This window comes from Amblyraja radiata, chromosome 8 (assembly GCF_010909765.2).
Source record: "Amblyraja radiata isolate CabotCenter1 chromosome 8, sAmbRad1.1.pri, whole genome shotgun sequence".
Lineage (NCBI taxonomy): Eukaryota > Metazoa > Chordata > Chondrichthyes > Rajiformes > Rajidae > Amblyraja > Amblyraja radiata.
Genome location: NC_045963.1, coordinates 20938841 through 20964274, shown reverse-complemented (window position 1 = coordinate 20964274; position 25434 = coordinate 20938841). Strand labels below are relative to the sequence as shown.

Sequence of the window (25434 nt, the reverse complement as noted above, 5' to 3'; positions counted from 1 at the left end):
TCCTAGTTACATCCTCAAAAAATTCCAGAAGATTAGTCAAGCATGATTTCCCCTTCGTAAATCCATGCTAACTTGGACCGATCCTGTTACTGCTATCCAAATTTCATCTTTTATAATTGACTCCAGCATCTTCCCACCACCGATGTCAGGCTAACTGGTCTATATTCTGTTTTCTCTCTCCCGCTTTTCTTAAAAAGTGGGATAACATTAGCTACCCTCCAATCCACAGGAAATGATCCTGAATTTATAGAACATTGTAAAATGATCACCAATGCATCCACGATTTCGAGATCCACTTTCTTAAGCACCCTGGGATGTAGACCATCAGGCTCTAGGGATATATCAGCCTTCAGTCCCATCAGTCTACCCAACACCATTTCCTGCCTAATGTGGATTTCCTTCAGTTCCTCCGTCACCCCAGATCCTCTGGCCACTCGTATACCAGGAAGATTGTTCGTGTCCTCCTTAGTGAAGACAGATCCAAAGTACCTGTTCAACTTATCTGCCATTTCCTTCCTTTCCTTCCCATTAATTTGGGAGTCTTTTGTAACTTTTCCTGTATTCATTTCCTTCAACTAAACCCACACGTGTAGCCCTAGCAAACCTACCTGCCAGAACGTCAGTCCCCCTCCAGTTAAGGTGTAACCCGTTCCTTTTGTACAGGTCACCCCTACCTCAGAAGAGATCCCAGTGGTCTATAAATCTAAATCCTTGCTCCCTGCACCAGCCCCTCAGCCACACATTCAGATCCCCCATTTCCCTGTTCCTGTCCTCACTAGCACAAGGTACTGGAAGCAATCCAGAGATAACCACCCTAGAATTCTGCTTTTCAGTCTTCTTCCTAACTCTCTGAACTCATGTTGCAGAACCTCCTTCCTCTTATTCCTGATGTCATTTGTGCCCACGTGCACAACTACTGCCAACTGTTCACCTACCCCCTCGAGGATGTTCTGAATTCGGTTTGTGACATCTTGAACCCTGGCACCAGGGAGGCAACAGACCATCCTTGCAACTCGCCAGCCGCCACAGAATCTCCTGTCTGCTCCTCGGACAATGGAGTCATCCACCACTATGGCTCTGCCCGACGTCGGTTTTGCTGGTCGAGTCCCATCTCTAGGATTGGAGCCACCAACATGTCCGCAGCTATGACTGGAAGCGTCATCTCCCTCGACAGCTCCCAAGAGGGCGTACCTGTTTTCATTAGGCACAGCCACCTGGGTCTCCTGCACTCCACGGTTACCACCCTTTCTCTCAGTCACACGCCTTTGTCTCCTGAAAAGTGGCAATTCCTGCTCCAGCTCCAAAGATGCTGCTCAACCTGTTGAGTTACTCCAGTAGTTTGTTCACTGCTCAGTTAAATTGTACTTTGCATATCATCCCGAGAAAGCAGAGCCTCTGGATAGAGAGCAACCCTGATACAGCAGCCCTCCTTAAGCCAGCCTAGTCTTGGGGGCAAATTGGCCTTGTAGGTGGGATGTGTCAGAGGCAGGGGGGATGGCATAAACTATGCCACGGCTGATATATGGTTTGTTGAGCTCCCTCAGGAGATCCAAGCATTAAACAAGATAAACAAGAGATAGACATAAAGTGCTGGAGTAACACAGGCAGCGTCTTTGGAGAGAAAGAATGTGTGACATTTTGGGTCGAGACCCTTCTGAGAGTCAGGGGAGAGCGAGACACAGAAATAAGGGAAAGGGTAATAAGATTGGTGGTTGGAGAGGCTCAGTCAGGGAGTCCCACCCATGTGGTTGCAGATTCCCGGGCCGAACTCCAGTTAAACCTCAGCCCAATAACGCCACAAACCCGGGCCGCTCTGCTGCACTAGCCTGATGCCGGGCCAGACAATACTGAACCACCCAGACCATACTGAACGAGACCAGGTCGGGTATGGTTAGACCAGACTGAACCAGACCAGACCTTACTGAACCAGACCAGGCCAGACTGAACCAGGCCAGACCATACTGAACCAGACCAGACCAGGCCGAGCCAGACCATATTGAACCAGACCAGACCGAGCCGGGCCAGACCAGACCAGGCTGTACTGAACCAGACCAGACTGAACCAGACCAGACTGAGCCTGGGCAGACCAGACCAGACCACGCTGAACCAGACCAGACAGGCCAGACCACACTGAACCAGACCAGACTATACGGAACCAGACCAGACCACGCTGAACCAGACCAGACTGGACCAGACCAGACTATACTGAACCAGACCAGACCACGCTGAACCAGACCAGACTGGACCAGACCAGACTATACTGAACCAGACCAGACCACGCTGAACCAGACCAGACTGGACCAGACCAGACTATACTGAACCTGACCAGACCACGCTGAACCAGACCAGACTATACTGAACCTGACCGGACCGGGCCAAAGCTGAAGAAGAGTCTCGACCAGAAACGTCCCCCATTCCTTGTCTCCAGCCGCGCTGAGCCCCTCCAGTATTTATTTAGTGTCTCTCCTCCTCACCTGGTGCCGCCCACATTGAGCTGGATGATCTCTCCGGCCGCCGCGGCCATTGCCGCGAAGTTGCTGCAGTTCGTTGCCATTGTGGCCACAGACTGCCCGGCCGAGCCCTGCTCCAGTTCACGCCGTCGCTGCCCGCGTTCTGCTCCACTTCATCGTCCCCGCAGCGGCGGCAGCAGAGACGGCAGCAGCAGCAGCGGCGGCAGAGACAGCAGCAGCAGCAGCGGCGGCAGAGACAGCGGCGACAGCAGAGACAGCGACAGCAGAGACAGCGGCGGAGACAGCAGCAGCAGCAGCAGCGGCAGCACAGGCCCGGGCCTGGGCCCCGGCTCCAGCTCCAGCTCCAGGCGTCGCCCCGCTCCGCTCCGCCCCCAGCGGCCGCTCGTCACAGCGCACCGTGCGTCAGCCCAACCCAACCCAACCCTCTCTTGCAGTATCAGTCCTCCTCTTCCTTCTCCTCCTCACTTCTTCTCTTCCCCTCTTCTCTTCTCCTCCCCTCTTCTTCTTCTTCTCCTTCTCTTCTCCTCCTCCTTCTCTTCTCCTCCTCCTCCTCCTCCTCCTCCTCCTCCTCCTCCTCCTTTCTCTTCCTTCTCCACCTCACTTCTCTTTTCTTCCTCCTTCTCTCATCCTCCTCCTCTCCTTCCTCCTTCTCTCTTCTTCCTCTTTTCTTTCTCCTCATCCTCTCTTCCTCACCCTCTCATTGACTCAACCCTCCTCTCCTCACTCACCCATTCCCCGTTCATTCCACTCACCCACACACACTCTCTCTAACCTCTCCTCTCATCCACTCCTCTCCAACCTCAATACCACCCACCCCCGCCAACCTCTCACCCACCCCCACCCACCCCTCTCCAATCTCTCACACCCCCCGCACCCATCTCCATCCTCTCACCCCACCCACCCACCCCTCTCCACCTTTCACCTCAACCCATTTATCTCACCTCCACCCACTCTCCGCTTCTTCACAAGTTCTCTTCATTTTCAATTGGAAATTTCAGCAGCCTCTATGTCTCCACATCCATCTTTTAGTCCCAGATAATATTATTTTGCACTTCAATATGGGACTCTTTTTTTGAGTGAAAATCTATTAAGATTTAGACAATAGGTGCAGGAGTAGGCCCTTCGAGCCAGCACCGCCATTCAATGTGATCATGGCTAATACAATACAATACAATTTATTTGTTGTCATTTGAACCCAGAGGTTCAAACGAAATTTGGTTTCTGCAGTCATACAAACAAGAAGAAGAACCAAGACACAACACAATTTACACGAACATCCATCACAGTGAATCTCCTCCGCAAAGTCTTATCTCTCCCCTGCACTCCTCGTTCTCCTCCCGATGTCAGAGTCAAAGCCCCCGGCGGGCGATGGTAAATAAGTCCCGCGGCAATTATAAAGCCGCGCCGGGCGATGCAAGGCCGCGCTCTGGGTCTTGATGTTGGAGCCCCCGGCGTGCGCTAACAAGTCCCGCAGCCATTTAAAGCCGCGCTGGGCGATGTAAGGCCCCGCTCCAGGTCATCCTCAACCCCGGGTCATCCTCAACCCCGCAACTCGGGCGGGAGAAGTCGCCGTTGCGGAAGCCTCGAAAAGCGGTCTCCCAGCAGGGACCCACGGGCTCCCGGTGTCACCGTCCACTGGGCCGGCGGCTGGAGCCCCCGAATCTCCTGGGTCGGGCCGCAGCAGCGCGCCACCACCGCACCTCCCACTCCAAACTCGGCCAGTTCCCCAATCAGTACCCCATTCCTGCCTTCTCCCCATATCCCCTGACTCTGCTGTCTTTAAGACCCCTATCTAGCACTCTCTTGAAAGTGTCCAGAGAACCGGCGTCCACCACCTTCTGAGGCAGAGAATTCCACAGACTCACAACTCTCTGTGAGAAAAAGTGTTTCCTCATCTCCGTTCTTAAATTTGTAAAGTAACAGAGACAAAAATTGTTTGTGTAATAGATTCAGATTCAGATTCAACTTTAATTGTCCTTGTCAGTGTACAGTACAGAGACAACAAAATGCAGTCTGATATTGTCCTGATACCAGAGTATTTATGCAATTGTAAATATATTATGTATACATTTTAATGCATTGTTGTTCCAGATATTGCCATCTGTTGAAAGTTGACTTTCAATAAAGTTTATTTCACCCTTCTCTCATCTGACACCTTTTTGTTTTTTCATCTCCAGCCTTTGTCACCTACTCCACCCATCTCAGAACAACCTCAACCCATAAAACCAAGTGGAATCAAGTCATCTTCAACCTTCAGATACTCCTGTGAAAGAAAGGAAATATTAGTTTCAGCGTGTAGAATATTAAAAAGCACACAGATAAGATCATCAGGAAGTGGTGAGTTACGGAGGGTTGTGAGAGTGCAAAGTCAAAAACAACCAGGTTTCTTCAGACAAGCAATGATGAATGCAGATGTGTTGGGATAAATATGAGCTATATCAACCATTCCTGTATCTGGAATGGATGGAGATATTCCTGAGAGTACCATTATCAACGGAGTAACTGGAGAGCACACAGAACAAAACCCCTTGGACATGTGCAGAACAAAAAAGGGGATATTTTTTCAGGTGCTTGTGCTGGAGACCTCTGAGTATTTGAGCAAATGAATTAGTAGTAAGTGCAGGCTGTTTGAACATGCACCACTATGTAAAAACTTCATGGTTGACATGGTTTCACATTCACGTCACCCGCAAGAGCTGTTGCGAAGTGTTGGCCTTAGTTTATTATTGTCATGTGTACCAAAATACAGTGAAAAACGGTGTTTACACGCTATTATGGCAAATTATACTAGTGCAAGAAAGATAGAATTCAAAATATAATGTTACAGCTGCAGAGAAAGTGCAGATTAAAAAGGAGAACGTTTGCAACGAGATAAACGTTTGCAACAAGGCAGATTGGAAGATCAGGATTTGTTCTTAGGATATGAGAACTCAGTTCAAAAATCTGTTATAAGCAGGAAATAAGCCATTCTTGAGTATAATGGTACTGGGGTGTTTACAAGGGTTTGTGTCTTCTATCTGATTGGAGAGGGGAGAGAAGAAAAAGATCAGGGTGTGAATGATCCTTCATTATGTTAGCTGCTTTCCCAAGGCAGAGGGAAGTGTAAACAGAGTTGATGGCTGATTTTCATAATCAACTGGGCTGTGACAACTCTTTCAAGTTTTTTTGCAGTCTTGGACAGAGCAATTTTTCCAAATACAGTAGTACGGTTTCTGTGGTGCATCTGTAAACATTTGTAAGTCATTTGAGACATATCACATTTTGGTAGTTTCTGAAGACGAAGAAAGATGTTGGTGTGCTTTCTTAGCTACTGCATTAATGTGGTTGGACCAGGACAAACTAGTTGTGATATTTACACCTAGGAACTTGAAATTCTTGGCCATCTCAACCTCTGCATCATTGAAACAGACAGTGATATGTACTCCATCCTGCTTCCTGAAGTCTAAAACCAGCTCTTTCATTGTTGCTAATGTTAAGAGCGAGGTAGTTGTCTTGACTATGCTACTGAGCTCTTTAGCTCCTTCCTATACTCGACATTGTTTGAGTCCACTTTGATTATTTTCTAAATGGGGAGAGAATCCAGAAATTGGAGGCGCAAAGGATCTTGGGAGTGCTGGTGCTGGATTCCCAAAAAGTTAATTTGCAAATCTCCAAGGGCCGAATGGCCTACTTCTGCACATATTTTCTATGTCTGTCAAATCGGTAGTAAAAAAAACAAACTCAATGCGAGCATTTATTTCAAGAGGGTCAGGAGGGATAGTGGGGGGGGGGGCGGGGAGGTGAGGAGTGCGGGATAGAGGGGGGGGGAGGGAGGGAGTGACTGAGGGTAGGGGAAAGGGGAGGGATTGGGGAGGGGAGGAGGAGAGGGGAAAGAAGAGAGAGAGTAAAGAGGGGGAGGGAGTGCTGGGGGATGAGGGGAAATGAGCCGTGCCTGCGCAGTTGGGGGCTATGCGCGAGTGGTGCAATATTGCGTTGGGGGGACAGGTTGCATTGGGGAACGGGTTGCGTTGGGGGACAGGCCTCTCGTGTGACAGGGACCCAACGGGTCCCACTTAGTCTAGTAGTCAATAAATAGTAGTCTGCCAGAGATGATATTGTTATCCAAATGTTCCAGGGACAAGTGAAAGGCTAGCGAGATGGCTTCTACTGTGGACCCGTTTCATCGTTCAGTGAATTGCAGTGGGTCAAAGTTGTCTGGGAGCTTGGAGTTGATGTGCGCCATAACCAGCCTCTTAAAGAACTTCAAATTAGGATTCAAGAATATGTGAAAGCAGAAGCACAATTAGGGAGAGCTCAAATAATTAAATAGGAATATTGGTGAACTTTTATACCTTTGTCGGTGCCAAAACATGGCAACACCTGTGTACAGCCCAGGTGAGCTCTGCTACATGATTTTATTGGGTTGAATGCAAAACAAAGCATTTCTGTAGCTTCACAGGTATATGTAAAATAAAGCATTGAATTGAATAATTGAAGATGCCACCAAAGAAGAAATTGGTGATTGAATTCATGCCATCCGATAATGCATCACATAAATACTATAACTTCAATGGTGGTTAATAAATTTCATGAAGGCCTTTGACCTTGTGTATCTGGAGAGGGTTTGTTTAAATTGTTGGAAAAGACACATTCATTCAAAACTATTTTGCATGATCTAATCTTTCCATATAGAAAGGAACTGCTCAGCCTTGGAGTTTTTCAGCTTATATACCAGAGAGGCACGGTTATATATTTGTTTAAACCATTGGGATCTATTTAGCCCTCCTGTTCAAACGTGTCTTTGAGATAGCTGTAGAAGGATTGTACTTCCACACAAGGCCAAATCTAAAAGTATTCAAATCCTCCGGACACAGTGCAAAGGGCATACAAATACTTGTTCTTTCCTGACAATGATCACACACACACAGCAAAACATTTCCATGCATTCCAGGACTTTTGGTCACCATTAATCACTGCAAAAATAATATAATGGAGCAGGACATTGGTATACTCCTCTATTAATATTAACAATTGTGGCTCAGAGCTTGTCACAACATTTATACACCTGTTCCACCATCACTGAGAGTCTTTCACTTGATCAAGGTGACCAGAGCCCAACAATGTTCACTGCCAGTACCACCACCATGTGTCATTGAGTTTTTACCAGTCGCCACTCTATCACAGACTTCCCCTTTTCATTTCTCCATCCTCCAGCCTTTCTCTGCAACTAAAGTTTCTTGATTTTCTTTTTTTTCCCCAGTTTTGCTGAAAGCCATCAACTTGAAATATTGTTTTGGTTTCTCTTCGGATTATTTGCTACGTATTACCAGCATTGTCTGTTTTTATGTATCATTACTGGGTCAAAAAATCTTATTGTGCCAGTCTGTTGCTGCATTTCTTATATCACAATTGTTGCTGCACTTTAAAATACATTTCATTGATTATAAAGTAGTTCAGAACAATACAAGGCCACAAAAGCGCAATAGAATTGCAAGTTTGTTTTTTGTCGGGTTCATCCAAAGCCCAGGACATTAATAATAATAATAATAAATTTTATTTATGGGCGCCTTTCAAGAGTCTCAAGGACACCTTACAAAAATTGAGCATGTAGAGGAAAAACATGTAAGGGGAATGAAATAAGTAGTAGAGACATGACTAGTACACAAAGTAAAGACAGAATTCAATACAAAACACAGTATGAGGCAATTAATGCACAGATGAAAAGGGACGGGGACATGGGGCTAAGGATAGGCAGAGGTGAAGAGATGGGTCTTGAGGCGGGACTGGAAGATGGTGAGGGACACGGAATTGCGGATCAGTTGGGGGAGGGAGTTCCAGAGCCTGGGAGCTGCCCTGGAGAAGGCTCTGTCCCCAAAACTGCGGAGGTTGGACTTGTGGATGGAGAGGAGATCGGCTGATGTGGATCTGAGGGACCGTGAGGGTTGGTAGGGGGAGAGGAGGTCAGTGAGATATGGGGGGGGCCAGATGGTGGAGGGCTTTGTAGGTGAGGACCAGGATTTTGTAGGTGATCCGGTGGGAGATGGGAAGCCAGTGAAGTTTTTTGAGGACTGGAGTGATATGATGCCAGGATTTGGTGTGGGTGATGAGTCGGGCGGCTGCGTTCTGGACCAGTTGGAGTCGGTTGATGTAGGTGGAGCTGATGCCAAGGAGAAGTGAGTTGCAATAGTCCAGTCGGGAGGAGATGAAGGCATGGATGAGTCTTTCAGCAGCAGGCGGTGTGAGAGAGGGTCTGACATTAACAGACTATCAACTACCACAGAACCTTCTCAATAATATTATCATGTCCACTGCATCGTGAATGCTTCAAAGGCCTTAGCACTCTATATTTTGACACCGTGTGGACCAAAGGTACTGTAGCACTATCAAATCAAACATTTCAAAGCTATTTACTGTCATTTCTGAAATCAGTAAAGCAAAAATATTTTGGTCTTTATGGTCGTACAATGGGTTAACAGGGACGAGAACGAAAGAACAAATTTGCAATTAACAGTAATGTTGTATAGAAACACTGAGAATGCAAAATGTAATTACTACTTTTTATATTTAAACTTGGACGAGGTGGCTGAAAAGTCATTGTTAACAGACAAATTGCACAATTTGTCATGATTTAAGTGCAATATGAAACAGAAATGTATCTATCAGATGAATGCCTTATATATTGGGAAACCTTTTAAGTTTGTATTCAAACAAAATCTAATAATGTGAGATGATAATTTTTTTTTAAACTGCAGAAGCAGGACATCGAAACTAAAAACAGTTTAGATGTTTGAATGTAAAATACCCAGCGGGTCATAATGTGTCAGTAGGTAGAGAAACAGAGTAAAGAAGAAAGGTCTTTGCCATGAAATATTGACTCTTTTTCCCCCACTAGTGCAGTCTGACCTGCTGAATATTTCAAGCATTTTCTGATTTACTATGTGAGATGAAAATGTCTTAATCATAGAATTTTTAGAATTAAAAATCTGGGTTAAAAAAAAATATTGTACCCACCTTGTACCTTTGATCCAAAATGTTAAACCTGTATCCACTATTCCTCAAACCGTCCGCTAATGGAAAGAGCTCCCTCTGTTTATATGGTCCTATTGCGGGCTTAAAGGTCGGCAGGAACATGATGGGCCAAATCTGGGACAACCCTCTGGTTCTCGGATTCTACTTGCCCTATCCGAGACTGAACGTATTCTTCTGCAAGTCTCTTCTCGACTTTCTCCATTCTAACTTTGTATCTGAAATCTCTATTCTCTGAAGTCTTACTGGTAAACCTTTTCTTCTTCCTCTTGAAGACTTTCACATTGTCTCCAAAATATGGCACCATGAACACCAAGACCCCAGTTGTGTCCAAAGATACTAGAGCGGAGTATCTTTGGTTGTGTCCTAACCAGTGTTCTGCAGAATCAACACAACCAATGCAATGTTTTTGAAAATCCAGAAGATGGCACTCACTGATTAACTAAATATTCTTTGATATAATGCAGGGCCCTGACAAATTATTGTTAAATTAATGAGAGATTGACAAATACTTGATTAATAAAGGTGTCAAGGGTTATGGGGAGAAGGCAGGTGAATGGGGTTGAGAGGAAAAGATGGATCAGCCATGATTGAATGGCAGACTAGACTCGACGGGCCGAACGTGGCCTATTTCTGCTCCTATGACTTACGAACTTATAATCAATGATGCTTGCAAATTCCCAATATATTCACAAGGAATATAAAAGCAATTGTGATTTTGATCCAGATAATGTCTTCATTAATTTAGACGGTTTTGTTTTAGTAACAACTGAAATTTCCTCATCTTATATTAAGGCAAACTTTGGACAGGCAGTACTCACTGTATTTAAAAGTTGGAAGTTGTGCCATTTGTCTGTTGAATTGTTTCTAATTGTACCTACGTTTAATTGCCAATTGCCACAAATAATAGATGATGGTTGCATACCTGATAATAGTCACCAAACAGGTTCAACCCTATTTAGCATAATGTGTGCGTTGGTGCAGCTAAAATAATCTTCTGAATCACAAACAAGAACCTTTTAAGTACATGTTCGGATACAAATATGAAGGCATTTTGCTGCACAGAGTCTTTATGAAACAACACATAAGACAATGTACATTTTTGAATCCATACCTAAACAATATACTTGCCCCAGCAGGAATACAATTTAAGTGTACTTGACAAATTTGTTGGAGATTATTTCATTTTATCTTCAGGAAATGAACTGGAAGGGGCCAATATCCACTGCTGTGTGGAAGAATGAAAGGTGAGTATTCATTAGAAACATAGAAAAATAGGAGCCTGTGGTCTCCTGCATTCTCTCTCCCTTTCGAATAAAATAGATTAAATTGATATTTTATTTCTAAGGGAACCTCTGAATCTTAGAACATTTGGAAAAGTAACACTAAAGTAGTAACAAAGAGCTGGGGTCATTTAGCAGGTCAGACAGCATCTCTGGAGAAAATGAATAGGTGACGTTTCGGGTCGAGACCCTTCTTCAGTCAGAAGGAGATGGAATAGGTGACATTTCGGGTCAAGACCCTTCTTCAGTCTGAAGAAGGGTCTCGACCAAAAACGTCATCTATTCCTTTTCCCCAGTGATGCTGTCTGACCCACCATGTTGCTCCAGCCTTTTGTGTCTATATTCGGTTGAAACCAGCATCTACCGTTCCTTCCTACACCAATGTAGTGACTATCTCTCAAACCACTTTATTTTGTCATTTAGGATGAGATCCATGGAGATCCAAAAACCTTTCAATCCGCAACTCTGACAAATTGCTCATTACCATTGTCTTCAATTTCCGAAATGCAGCTATTTTTAGAATGTTACTAGTATGCACTATAGTGAAGACTAATCCAAAACATCTATTTAATTAATCTGTCATCTTCTGTTTTCCATTATTAATGATCATGGTTCACTCTCTACCAGACTAACGATCATTGTTAACTCTTGATATTTTAAAATACCCACAAAATTCCCACCATCTGTGGTCATGTTGCTGGTCAGCTTTATGTGATCCTCTCATTTTCCCATCATTAAACTTTTAGTCATTTGTTTCCGTTTTCAAGTTCTGTACAACCTTCTAATCTGCCCCTTCTCTTTACACAGTTATACAACTTTTATTTTAATACTATCTTTATTATTGAGCCAGAGGTGATCTGTCAACTTAGATTTTTTCTTACTCAAAGAATATATCTATTCTGTGCATTCTGAAATAACTCATTAAATGCCTGCCACTGCCTATCGGTTGATCAATTCATTGACCCGATTTGGCAATTTAATTTAGCTAGTTCTGTTTTTGTCTTTTCTTCAAACAGAATGTAAAATTCAAACATCTGATGACTCCTGCTCCAAGGTGCCCTTTCACAATGCACAAGGTAGATTTAAGTCTTAGAAACTGACTCCTAGTTCCAGGAGTTTGGACCCATTTGGAAAGATTCAAGGTAACTAGGACAAGTCAACACAGTTTTGCGAAAGGAAAATCAATTTTGACTAATTTGGCGTTCTTTCAAGAGAATAAAGAGAGATTTAATAATGTACAATATTTAGGTTTCCGGACGCATTTGATATTATTTCTTCCTTTATACTCTGGCCTTCATGAGGTTACTTTGAAGAGATGGGCACCACTCCCACAAATGACTTCTTGGTCTTATTATCTCTTATTTCCACACAAACTGTTTCCACATTCTGGTTACTTGAACGTATTTCATCTTTAATGCACTCAAATACTAGAACCATTATCAATTAATTGATATTCTTCTTAAACATGGTTATGGGAAAAAGAAAAAAAAGTTCAAATGCTGTACCAAATTAATCAATATAATTATCAGTGAATAAAAATGTAACATTATTTCAAAATGTTAACAACTTCTATTTGCATTGTACATTCATTGTAGAAAATAAGAACATATTTGTTTCATAGAAGCATTAAAGAAATAATTGACTTTGAACCACCAGACCTAGATATTAGGAAGGACGGCAAAGTTAGACTAAGGGGTAAAGTTTAAAGAGTTCTCTTTACAGTGTTGGAAAAATTCCAACTAGGAGAAAATGTTATTTCATGGGTAAAGCTGTTATATAACAATCTGACAGCCAGAATATTGACATCAAATTCTGTCACCTAAATTTCAATTATCCAGGGGTAATAGACAAGGATGTGCCCTTTCACCAATGTTTACAATTAAAAGAGTGTTGTAAATGCAGGATATTAATGCCCCTGTCCCACTTAGGAAACCTGAACGGAAACCTCTGGAGACTTTGCGCCCCACCCAAGGTTTCCGTGCGGTGTCCGGAGGTTTTTGTCAGTCTCCCTACCTGCTTCCACTACCTGCAACCTCCGGCAACCACCTGCAACCTCCGGGAACCGCACAGAAACCTTGGGTGGGGCGCAAAGTCTCCAGAGGTTTCCGTTCATGTTTCCTAAGTGGGACAGGGGCATTAATATCCTACATTTACAACACTCTTTTAATTGCACATATCCCATCTTCTGAGATGCATAGGCAAGCATGGGAAGATGAATTGGGTTCATTAATTTCAAAGGATAGCTGGGAGGAAAGCCTACTATACATACACAACTGCTCTCTCAATGTCAGGCACTCTCTGATACAATTAAAAATACTGTACTATTCAAAGATCAAATTGAACAAGATCTTCCCAAACGTCTCTCCTATTTGTGATAAATGTCACCTCCAAGAAGCGACTATAACCTATTCCTTCGCTTCCTGTATAAAGTTACAAAACTTCTGGAGGGGAACATTTGATATCTTCTCTAAAATACTTTAAATTAAATTGGAACCTGATATAAAACTGATCACATTAGGTATGTCAGAGGCCTGCTCTAAGCTAACAATATTTGTTAGGGGGGGAGGGGGGAAAGGTATATCTCCATCTTCTCTTTTCTTATTTCTTTTCTTACCTCTTGCACTTCTTTGGTAGCTTAGGGGTCTTTTTCTTGCTTTCTTTTATTTTACTTCTCTTTCTTCATTCTCTTCTTTTTTCCTTTTAAATTTTTTTTTTAAGTTTAGGTTTCAATGTTAAAAATGAAGCTGTACAATAATTGTATAACTGTTATGTCGATTGCCTTATCCCTGTATAATTGCTTCTAATACAATTAATTCAAAAACAAAGTTTAAAGAGTTTCTTAAAAGAGAAAAGGGTCTCTGGAGAAAAGGATTTTTGGGTTGAGTCCCTATTTCAGACTTAGTTAGAAAATGCCAGACATTAGACCCTAAGCTAATTAATGCATGATTGATAATAGTGGAGATGATAATCAAGGCTGCACAAGAGACCAGAATAAAAAGGGTGCAGGAAATTCAGAGGATTACAAATCTGGATAATGTTACAGACATCGAGCAGAGGAAGGATATAAAGAGTTTGGGGAAAAATACAGAATTATCAATACTCAGCAGGCCAAGCATCATCTTTGGATCGAGAAAGAGAATTTAGACAAATGAATAAGGCAGAGTCAAGGAACAAACAGGGAATTGGTTGTTAGCTGGCTTCAACGCGCAGAGTTATGCTTTTGTTGTGCTTGTCTATCGTGGATTGACACGGGTAAAAAAGCTAAAAAGGAATTTTTAGGCTTATGTTTATTTTGCATCCCTTGTAATTAAACTATTTGGGAAGGAATGCAAATGTCATTTAAAAAATACCACAATAACCACTCATTACTTTGATTCATAAATATTGTTGAAAACCGCGCAGCACATCATCGGTGCCCCGCTCCCTGCCATGGATGCCCTCCACCGAAAACGGTGTCTGAGACGGGCTGGGAAGATCATTAAAGACCCCTCCCACCCCAACCATGGACTGTTTGCCCTCCTCCCATCAGGGAGGCGGTACAGGAGCCTCAGGTCTCGTACCAGCAGGATGAGGAACAGCTTCTACAATTATACCATCACATTGCTGAACTCGGAGTCCCGCCGATAGATTTCTCCGGTCCCTCCGTCCCCATTGTTTAATTATTCTGTATTTTTGATTATTCTGTATCTTCTTTTTTTTTAAATTTCTATATTACACTACTACTACGGACTGACGCAAAACTGCATTTCGTTGTACCCATACTCAGTATTTGTGCAATGACATTAAAGTTGAATTGAATTGAATTGAATTGAATTGTTATTGATCAATATACCAATGTTCCTAATTCTGTGAATTTAATGATGAGAACTGGTAATAATCCTTCTTTTACACTGCTCATCTTTTGCTGACGTTATTGACCTTTTCAAATAAATACTGTAGTATTAATGTGCTGAATCATTTGTCTGGAAGGTAAAGTATTTATTTGATTGACCAATAGAATCAGAAACAAAGGATTCATACATTTACCATCTTTGATAATGAATTGGTTTTGGAACACGAGGCAGCTAACTAAATTAACTCTGAGAGCTAATCTCTTAGTTTGAATTATTTAGCATGGAATTCCTGCTTGGGCGTTTTATTTGGTGAAACTTAAAGAGCAAGTTTAAACTTTGCTGCGGATGGCAGACGCACGGCCATGGACAGATTTCCAGCGCTTTACAATGTGTAGTTAAATATGTAACAGGGAGCTAAATCAGCATGGATACACAAGTGGCTGCAGAAGGCATAATCTGTAGCAAAATAAAATAATAAGAATAAATCACTGGGGCAGCCAGCATCTGTGGAGACAAAGTGATAGTCGATCTTTCAGGTCTGCATTCATCCCCAAATGTCAATAATCCTACTGCCTCCACAGATGCTCTAGGTTTTTTTTAGTCTAATCAATGTGCCTGACATCAGCCTGAAGAAGGGCCTCGACCCAAAACTTCACCCATTACTTCTCTCCAGAGGTGTTGCCTGCCCCGCTGAGTTACTCCAGCATTTTATGTGCCTATCTTCTGCCTGACATTGCAATGTTACAGCCCATTGTCTGTAACTTGGGCTGCAGAGACTGATATAATATTGTTTAATTCCTGATCTACAACTGTTTACCAAATTGTAGCTAGCACAACAGCATGGGTATGGGAATTGGTTTTATTTCTCCTGAACTGGGGAGAAATAAAATCAACATTTTTATACCAATGCTCTTAAACATACCAAAGTGTGTCGCTGAGCAGAATCAGGCAGAAATAAAATCATAGCGTCAAAACAGCAAAGAAACAGGCCCTACGGACTAAAATGTCCACATCTACCATCAACTACTCATTTATGTTCTTCCCATTTGGAATGCTCAGTCTGTCGTTTGCCATGCGTTGGTGTTTCAAGAGCTCGTCTATATAATAAATAAATGTTGTGAGATCACCCGTCTGCCCACCTACTCAGGCAGGGTACTCTAAATTAATTCCATCTTCCGAGGGGAAAAAACATCTTTATCATATCCCAGCTAAACCTCTAACCCTTACCTTAAATATCTTCCCCCCCAGTTTTAGACTCCTCTGCTGTTGGAAAATATTTCTATCCCGTTATGAGGGTAGAAATACCCTCTATACAAAATAGAGGGGCACTTTGTATACCCCTCTATTTGGTTCCCCCCTCAGCCTACCTTGCTCCAAGGAAAATAAACCTGGCCTATCCTGTCTTTCAGTTTAGTCTAGAGATACAGCATGATAACAGACCCTTCAGCCCACTGAGCCCGCACCAACATCGATCTCGCATACGCCATGACATATACTTCTATGTCCTACATAGTAGGCGCAATTTGCAGAAGCTAATTAACCTACAAACCTGCACATCTCTGAAATGTGGGAGGAAACTCAAATGGTCACAGGGAGAAGGTGCCAACTCTGCACAGACAGCACCCGTGGTCAGGATTGAACCCTGGTCTTTGGCGCTGCGAGGCAGCTGCTCTACTGCTGCGCAACTGTGCCACTCTCCTGGGGTGGAAGATGCAACCATATAACCATATAACCATATAACAATTACAGCACGGAAACAGGCCATCTCGACCCTTCTAGTCCGTGCCGAACACGTATTCTCCCCTAGTCCCATATACCTGCGCTCAGACCATAACCCTCCATTCCTTTCCCGTCCATATAACTATCCAATTTATTTTTAAATGATAAAAACGAACCTGCCTCCACCACCTTCACTGGAAGCTCATTCCACACAGCCACCACTCTCTGAGTAAAGAAGTTCCCCCTCATGTTACCCCTAAACTTCAGTCCCTTAATTCTCAAGTCATGTCCCCTTGTTTGAAACTTCCCTACTCTCAGTGGGAAAAGCTTATCCACGTCAACTCTGTCTATCCCTCTCATCATTTTAAAGACCTCTATCAAGTCCCCACTTAACCTTCTGCGCTCCAAAGAATAAAGCCCTAACTTGTTCAACCTTTCTCTGTAACTTAGTTGCTGAAACCCAGGCAACATTCTAGTAAATCTCCTCTGTACTCTCTCTATTTTGTTGACATCCTTCCTATAATTAGGCAACCAAAATTGTACACCATACTCCAGAATTGGCCTCACCAATGCCTTGTACAATTTTAACATTACATCCCAACTTCTATACTCAATGCTTGATTTATAAAGGCCAACACACCAAAAGCTTTCTTTACCACCCTATCTACATGAGATTCCACTTTCAGGGAACTGTGCACAGTTATTCCCAGATCCCTCTGTTCACCTGCATTCTTCAATTCCCTACCATTTACCATGTACGTCCTATTTTGATTTGTCCTGCCAAGATGTAGCACCTCACACTTATCAGCATTAAACTCCATCTGCCATCTTTCAGACCACTCTTCCAACTGGCATAAATCTCTGTAGACTTTGAAAATCTACTTCATTATCCACAACCCCACCTATCTTAGTATCATCTGCATACTTACTAATCCAATTTACCACACCATCATCCAGATCATTGATGTACATGACAAACAACAGTGGACCCAACACAGATCCCTGTGGCACCCCACTAGTCACTGGCCTCCAACCTGACAAACAACCATCCACCATTACTCTCTGGCATCTCCCATTCAGCCACTGTTGAATCCATCTTGCTACTCCACCATTAATACCCAACCATTGAACCTTCTTAACCAACCTTCCATGAGGAACCTTGTCAAAGGCCTTACTGAAGTCCATATAAACAACATCCACTGCTTTACCCTCATCAATTTCCCGAGTAACCTCTTCAAAAAATTCAAGAAGATTAGTCAAACATGACCTTCCAGGCACAAATCCATGTTGACTGTTCCTAATCAGACCCTGTTTATCCAGATGCTTATATATGTTATTTCTAAGTATTCTTTCCATTAATCCACCACTGACGTCAACAGGTCTATAATTGCTAGGTTTACTCTTAGACCCCTTTTTAAACAATGGAACAACATGCGCAGTACGCCAATCCTCCGGCACTATTCCCTGTTTCTAATGACATTTGAAATATTTCTGTCATAGCCCCTGCTATTTCTACACTAACTTCCCTCAATGTCCTAGGGAATATCCTATCCGGACCTGCAGACTTATCCACTTTTATATTTCTCAAAAGTGTCAGTACTTCCTCTTCTTTGAATCTCATAGTTTCCATAGCTACTCTACTTGTTTCCCTTACCTCACATAATTCAATATCCTTCTCCTTGGTGAATACCGAAGAAAAAAAATTGTTCAATATCTCCCCCATCTCTTTTGGCTCTGCAGATAGCTGTCCACTCTGACTCTCTAATGGACCAATTTTATCCCTCGTTATCCTTTTGCTATTAATTTAGCTGTAGAAACCCTTTGGATTTACTTTCATCTTACTTGCCAAAGCAACCTCATATCTTCTTTTAGCTTTTCTAATTTATTTCTTAAGATATTTTTACATTCTTTATACTCCTCAAGCACCTCATTTACTCCATGCTGCCTATAATAATTGTAGATCGCCCTCTTTTTCCGAACCAAGTGTCCAATTTCCCTTGAAAACCATGGCTCTTTCCGATTTTTACTATTTCCTTTCAACCGAACAGGGACATAAAGATTCTGTACTCTTAAAATTTCACCTTTACATGTACTCCATTTCTCTTCCACATCTTTCCCATAAAACAAAATGTCCCAATTTACTCCTTTTAAATCCTTTCGCATCTCCTCAAAGTTAGCCTTTCTCCAATCAAAAATCTCAACCCTAGGTCCAGTTCTGACCCTCTCCATAATTATATTGAAACTAATGGTATTGTGATCACTGGTCCCGAACTGTTCCCCAACGCATACCTCTGCCACCTGACCCGTCTCATTTCCTAACAGGAGGTCCAGCACCGCCCCTTCTCTAGTAGGTACTTCTATGTATTGCTGCAAAAAACTATCCTGCACACATTTTACAAACTCCAACCCATCCAGCCCATTTACAGAATGTGTTTCCCAGTCTATGTGTGGAAAATTGAAATCTCCCACAATCACTACCTTGTGCTTACTACTAATATCTGCAATCTCCTTACTCTGCAATCTCCTTACTCTGCAATTGCTCTTCCAATTCTCACTCCCCATTTGGCGGTCTATAATACACCCCTATAAGTGTTGCTACCCCTTTCCCATTTCTCAGTTCCACCCAAATAGCCTCCCTAGACGAGCCCTATTATTTATCCTGCCAAAGCACTGCTGTAATATCTTCCCTGATAAGCAATGCAACACCTCCACCTCTTGCCCCTCCAATTCTATCACACCTGAAGCAACGAAATCCTGGAATATTTAGTTTCCAATCACAGCCCTCCTGCAACCATGTTTCACTGATCGCCACAACATCATACTTCCAGGTGTCAATCCAGGCTCTAAGTTCATCCACCTTTCTTACAATGCTCCTAGCAATAAAATATACACATTTAAGAAACCCACCCTCTCTTATTCTCTGTTTATTGTCTTTTTCTTCTCTCTCCCCTACATTTTGGGTCAGAGTGCTACCATTCTCTGCCTCCTGCCTCACACACTGACTGCTAGCTTTCCCAATTCGAGTCCCTCCCCCTACCATACTAGTTTAAAGTCTCCCCAGTAGCCTTTGCAAACCTTCACGTGGTCCTCCCGGTTTCGACTAATGCAATCAACTCGACATGCACAAACGGAAGATCAAATAGTACAAGTTGTCCTACAACTTTTGGCTGTGCACGCCACACGAAAGAAGAAGTGCCACCCTCCTGACTGAAATGTTCCATATCAGCAACATCTTGGTACATCTCCACTGTACCCTCTACAATGCAATTGCAACCTTCCCATATGCACACAGTACTCCAGCTGTGCCCTGATGGGGGTGTGATAGGGAAAGGCAGATCAGCTGTGATTGAATGGCAGAGTAGACTTGACGGGCCAAATGGCCCAATTCTGCTCCTATCACTCATGACCATGAACTAATTAATGTAGTGAGCCAAATAAATCAATATTATTCCAGGACATTAAGAGCTGAATCAAAGAGGAGGGTTTTAAAGGGGTAGAACATTTCATGGTAGGTGTATGCATCTGTAGGTGCAGCTATCAATGTTAAATCAATGACACATGGATGGGATGAATGTTGGAGGTGGTCACTTGCATCATCTGCAGCTTGTAAATCTAAAGAGAGCAGAGATGCTTTTGATATGAGAATGAGATTTGAGGATTATTTCACCTTCAATGATTTCAGTTCAGCATCTGCTTACAGGATCAGTGGTGACAGAATAATATCTTCTGTGGGGAGGTCGATCACTCTCCCTCTGAATGGCTTCTGCTGCCTTGAGTTGTGCATTACCTCATCTTGAAAGAAAAAGAAAATGCATCACTAAATACTGTGCAATCTGCTGGATGATTTGACTGTCATATTTAAATATAGATTTTGGCTTGCAGCAGTGAAACCTTTGAGAGGGGTAATGGTTCAAATAAATGATGGTTACGAGTCTTTATTGACAAAGATTGATGTTGTCTGATTGAAGGGGTGTGCTGATTTTTAAAGCAGTCTGTGGGTATCACTGGAGTTGATAGGATACGGCAATTAAAAATACATTCTCTAACCTTGACCACTTTTGTGTATTCATTGGATCTCTTGTGGCATGCATCTGGTATGATGGGACTTGACTTTAGATTGTTCTCCAGATAATAGTTCCCACAAACGCGAAACAGCTGAATTACCCCAGCTCTTTGTGTCTATCTTCGGTTTAAATTAACATCTGTAGTTCCTTCCTACACAGTCATAGAAACATAGAAAATAGGTGCAGGAGGAGGCCATTCGGCCCTTCGAGCCAGCACCGCCATTCATTGTGATCATGGCTGATTGTCCCCAATCAATAACCCGTGCCTGCCTTCTCTCCATATCCCTTGATTCCACTAGCCCCTAGAGCTCTATCTAACTGTCTCGTAAATCCATCCAGTGCTTTGGCCTCCACTGCCCTCTGTGGCAGGGAATTCCACAAATTCACAACTCTCTGGGTGAAAACGTTTTTTCTCACCTCAGTCTTAAATGGCCTCCCTTTATTCAAAGACTGTGGCCCCTGGTTCTGGACTCGCCCAACATTGGGAACATTTTTCCTGCATCTAGCTTGTCCAGTCCTTTTATAATTTTATATGTTTCTATAAGATCCCCCTCATCCTTCTAACTCCAGTGAATACAAGCCTAGTCTTTTCAATCTTTCCTCATATGACAGTCCCGCCATCCCAGGGATCAATCCCGTGAACCTATGCTGCACTGCCTCAATCACAAGGAAGTCCTTCCTCAAATTAGGAGACCAAAACTGTACACAATACTCCAGTTGTGGTCTTACCAGAGCCCTATACAACTGCAGAAGAACCTCTCTACTCCTATACTGAAATCCTCTTGTTATGAAGGCCAACATTCCATTAGCTTTCTTCACTGCCTGCTGTACCTGCACGCCAACTTTCAGTGACCAGTGTACAAGGACACCCAGTTCTCGCTGTACCTCCCCCTTACCAAACCTAACCCCATTGAGATAATAATCTGCCCCCTTGTTTTTGCCACCAAAGTGGATAACCTCACATTTATCTATATTATACTGCATCTGCCACGCATCTGCCCACACACTCAACCTGTCCAAGTCATCCTGCAACCTCCTAACATCCTCTTCACAGTTCACACTGCCACCCAGCTTTGTGTCATCAGCAAACTTGCTAGTGTTGCTCCTAATTCTCTCTTCCAAATCATTTATATATATGGTAAACAGTTCCGGCCCCAACACCGAGCCTTGCGGCACTCCACTCACCACTGCCTGCCATTCTGAAAAGGATCCATTCACTCCTACTCTTTGCTTCCTGTCTGCCAACCAATTTTCTATCCACGTCAAAACCCTACCCCCAATACCATGTGCTCTAATTCTAGTCACCAGTCTCCCATGCGGGATCTTATCAAAGGCTTTCTGAAAGTCTAGATACACTACATCCACTGGCTCCCCTTCATCCATTTTGCTTGTCACATCCTCAAAAAAATTCCAGAAGGTTAGTCAAGCATGATTTCCTTTTCATAAATCCATGTTGACTTGGACTAATCATTTTACTGCTATCCAAATGCCCCATTATTACCTCTTTATTGATTCACTCCAGCATCTTTCCCACCAGTCAGGCTAACTGGTCTGTAATTCCCCGTTTTCTCTCTTGCTCCTTTCTTGAAAAGTGGGATAACATTAGCTATCCTCCAATCCACAGGAACTGATCCTCAATCTATTGAACATTGTAAAATGATTACCTGTGCGTCCGCTATTTCTAGAGCCACCTCCCTGAGGACCCAGGGATGCAGACCATCAGGGGATTTATTATCCTTCAGTCCCATTAGCCTACCCAATACTATTTATCGCCTAATAATAATTTCTTTCAGTTCCTCTACCCCCTTTGATCCTCTGTCCTCCAGTACTTCTGGGAGATTGTGTCTTCCTTAGTGAAGACAGATCCAAAGTACCTGTTCAACTCTTCTGCCATTTCCTTGTTCCCCATAATTATTTCACCCCTGTCTGCCTTCAAGGGACCCACATCTGATTTTGCTACTCTTTTTCCCTTAACATATCTAAAGAAGCTTTTACTATCCTTCTTTATATTCCTGGCCAGCTTCCCCTCCTACTTCATCTTTTCAGCCTGTATTGCCCGTTTTGTTTCCTTCTCTTGTCCTATGAAAGTTTCCCAATCCTCTGGCTTCTGACTACTCTTTGCTGTGTTATACATATTTTCTTTTAGTTTTATTCTATCCCTAACTTCTCCCCTTAGAATCTTTCTTCCTTTTTGGAATGAAATGATCCTGCGTCTTCCGGACTATGCCCAGAAAATTCTGCCATTGGTGTTCCACCGTCATTCCTGCTAGGATCCCTTTCCAGTCTACCTTGGCCAGCTACTCTCTCATGCCTTCATAGTCCCCTTTGTTCAACTGCATCATTGCCACTTCCGATTTAACCTTCTCCTTCTCAAATTGCAGATTAAAACTAATCATTTTGTGATCGCTACCTCCAAGCGGTTCCTTTACCTTGAGTTCTCTTATCAAATCTGGTTCATTGGACAACACTAAATCCAGAATTGCCTTTTCTCTGGTCAGCTCCATTACAAGCTGCTCTAAGAATCCATCTCGGAGACACTCTACAAACTCTCTTTCTTGGGGTCCTGAAGCAACCTGATTTTCCCAGTCTACCTGCATATTGAAATCCCCCATCACCACAGTGGCATTACCTTTGATACATGCCAGTTTTAACTCCTGCTGCAACTTACACCCTACATCCGGGCTACTATTTAGGGGTCTGTAGATAACACCAATTAGTGTCTTCTTGCCTCTGCAATTCCTCAATTCAATCCACAGTGACTCTACCTCCTCAGTCCCTATGTCTTCCCTCGCAAGGGACTGAATTCCATCCCTCACCAGAAGAGCTAACCCCCCCTCCTCTGCCCACCTGCCTGTCTTTTCTATAGGATGTATAACCCTGAATCCCAGGCCCGATCCTCCTGCAGCCATGTCTCGGTAATCCCTACAATGTCATATCTACCAACCTCTAACTGAGCCTCAAGCTCATCTACTTTACTTCTTATACTTTGCGCATTCAAATACTATACTTTCAATGCAATACTATGCGCATTCAAATACAATACCTCCCCCCCACAAACAATCTGTGTCGCAGTGGCAAACCTGCCTGTCAGAATGCCGGTCCCCCACCTGTTAAGGTGCAATCCATCCCTTTTGTACAGTTCCCCCTTACTCCAAAACAGATCCCAGTGGTCTAAGAATATAAATCCCTGCCCCCTGCACCAGTTCCTCAGCCACACATTCAGGTCCTGTATCTCCCTGTGCTTGCTCTCGCCAGCACGAGGAACTGGAAGCAAACCGGAGATAACAACCCTGGAGGTCCTGCTTTTCAGCACTTTTCCAAGCTCTCTAAAGTCACGCTGCAGAATATTCATCCCCTTCTTTCCGACATTGTTTGTGCCAACATGCAATACAACTTCCGGCTGTTCACCTTCGCCCTTGAGGATTTTCTGCACTCAATCCGTGACATCCTGGATCCTGGCACCAGGGAGGCAGCACACCATCCTCGAATCCCTTCTGTTGCCGCAGAAACCCCTGTCCGTACCTCTCACAATGGAGTCTCCAACCACCACAGCATTGCCTGATGTCGGTCTCTTTGGTTTTGGCTCAACAGCACCCCTTGCTTTGCAAGCCAGCGGACCGCTCAGTGCGTCAACGTCTTCTGTCCCGACAGCTTTTAAGTGGGTGAACCTGTTTATAAGAGGTACAACACCCGGGGACCTTTTTCATTCCATGTTTCCATCCCTTTCTCACCGTCACCCACCTTCTCTCTTCCAATGCCTTAGGTGTAACAATCTTACTGTAGGACTCGTCGAGGAACGACTCAGCCTCTCGGACGAACCCGAGGTCATCCACTTGCTTCTCCAGTTCCCCAACACGGTCCTTCAGGAGCTGTACCTGGATGCACTTCTCACATTTGTAGCAGCCAGAGGCACCAGCGGTGTCCTTGACCTCCCACATACTACAAGCATCACACTAAATCAGCTTGCTTGACATCTCTTTATTTCGTCTCTCCCTCTCCAGCGTTTTGCGTAGCGTCCTCTCCGAAGACTCTCAAGCCAAAGACTCACACTTTACTCACTAGACACTTCCCTCGCTGCTGCTGCTGCTCCCTTCTTCTTCTTCTTCTTCTTCTATGTGGTGTTTTTTGGCGGTTGGCAAACAACTTTTTTGGTGCATTACCGCCACCAACTGGCATGGAGTGTGGATCAAACAACACCATTACATATACTAATAACCTATATCCTTCCGAACAAATTGGTTACCCTAAGAAAATGCAACAGGATTTGATAGCACTTATATGAACTTCCTTGCAAAATATCTACCAAATCAAATTGTATTCTTTCTTTTCTGAACTGCTCACTCATCCGTTCTCTCTCCTCCTCATACCTCTCACAATGTACAATGACATGCTCTATTGTCTCTTCTTGCCCACAGTATTCACATCTACCTGTATTATGCTTGCCTATTATAAAAAGTGTACTGTTCAGACCAGTGTGTCCAAATCTAATTCTTGAGATTACTGTCTCCTCTTTTCTGTTTTTTCCTGCACATCTCATTTCTCCCACTTTCCTCTGGACTCTGTAGAACCACCGTCCTTTCCGCTCTTCATCCCATTGCTTTTGCCATCTTTCCTTCAGTCTTTGCTTAATAATGTCTTTGATTTCAGTTTTACCTATGTTAATACTTAAATCAATTTTACTTCTTTTTGCTACCTCTTTTGCTACCTTATCTGCCATTTTGTTTCCTCTAATGCCAATGTGTGCTGGTACCCATAAAAATATGACTGTAAGCCCCATCATTTGAATTCTGAATAGTGTTTGTTGTATTTCAATCAAAATGTCTGGTCTACTGTCTGAATGGCTGTGCTGTAAACTCTTTATTGCTAAACCTGAATCTGAACAAATAACTGTCCTTAAAGGCCTGGTTTCCTCGACCCACTGTACCGCTAACAATATTGCAATCATTTCACCTGTGTATACTGAGACCTCATTATTGATCCTCTTCCCTACTTTGATGTGAAATTCTGGTACAATAAATGCTACTCCTACTTTATCTACTGAATCTTTTGATGCATCTGT

General features: G+C 43.3%; 1 protein-coding gene across 1 annotated transcript in view; it reads right to left on the bottom strand.

The window, feature by feature from the left end:
* kctd3 (potassium channel tetramerization domain containing 3) overlaps positions 1-2845 on the bottom strand; it is a 54033-nt gene extending 51188 nt beyond the window's left edge. The window contains exon 1 of the mRNA XM_033025357.1: positions 2475-2845. Coding sequence (XP_032881248.1) covers positions 2475-2554 — 80 coding nt within the window. The 5' untranslated portion in view covers positions 2555-2845. The remainder of the gene's footprint in view (positions 1-2474) is intronic.
* Between the last annotated feature and the right edge of the window lie 22589 nt (positions 2846-25434).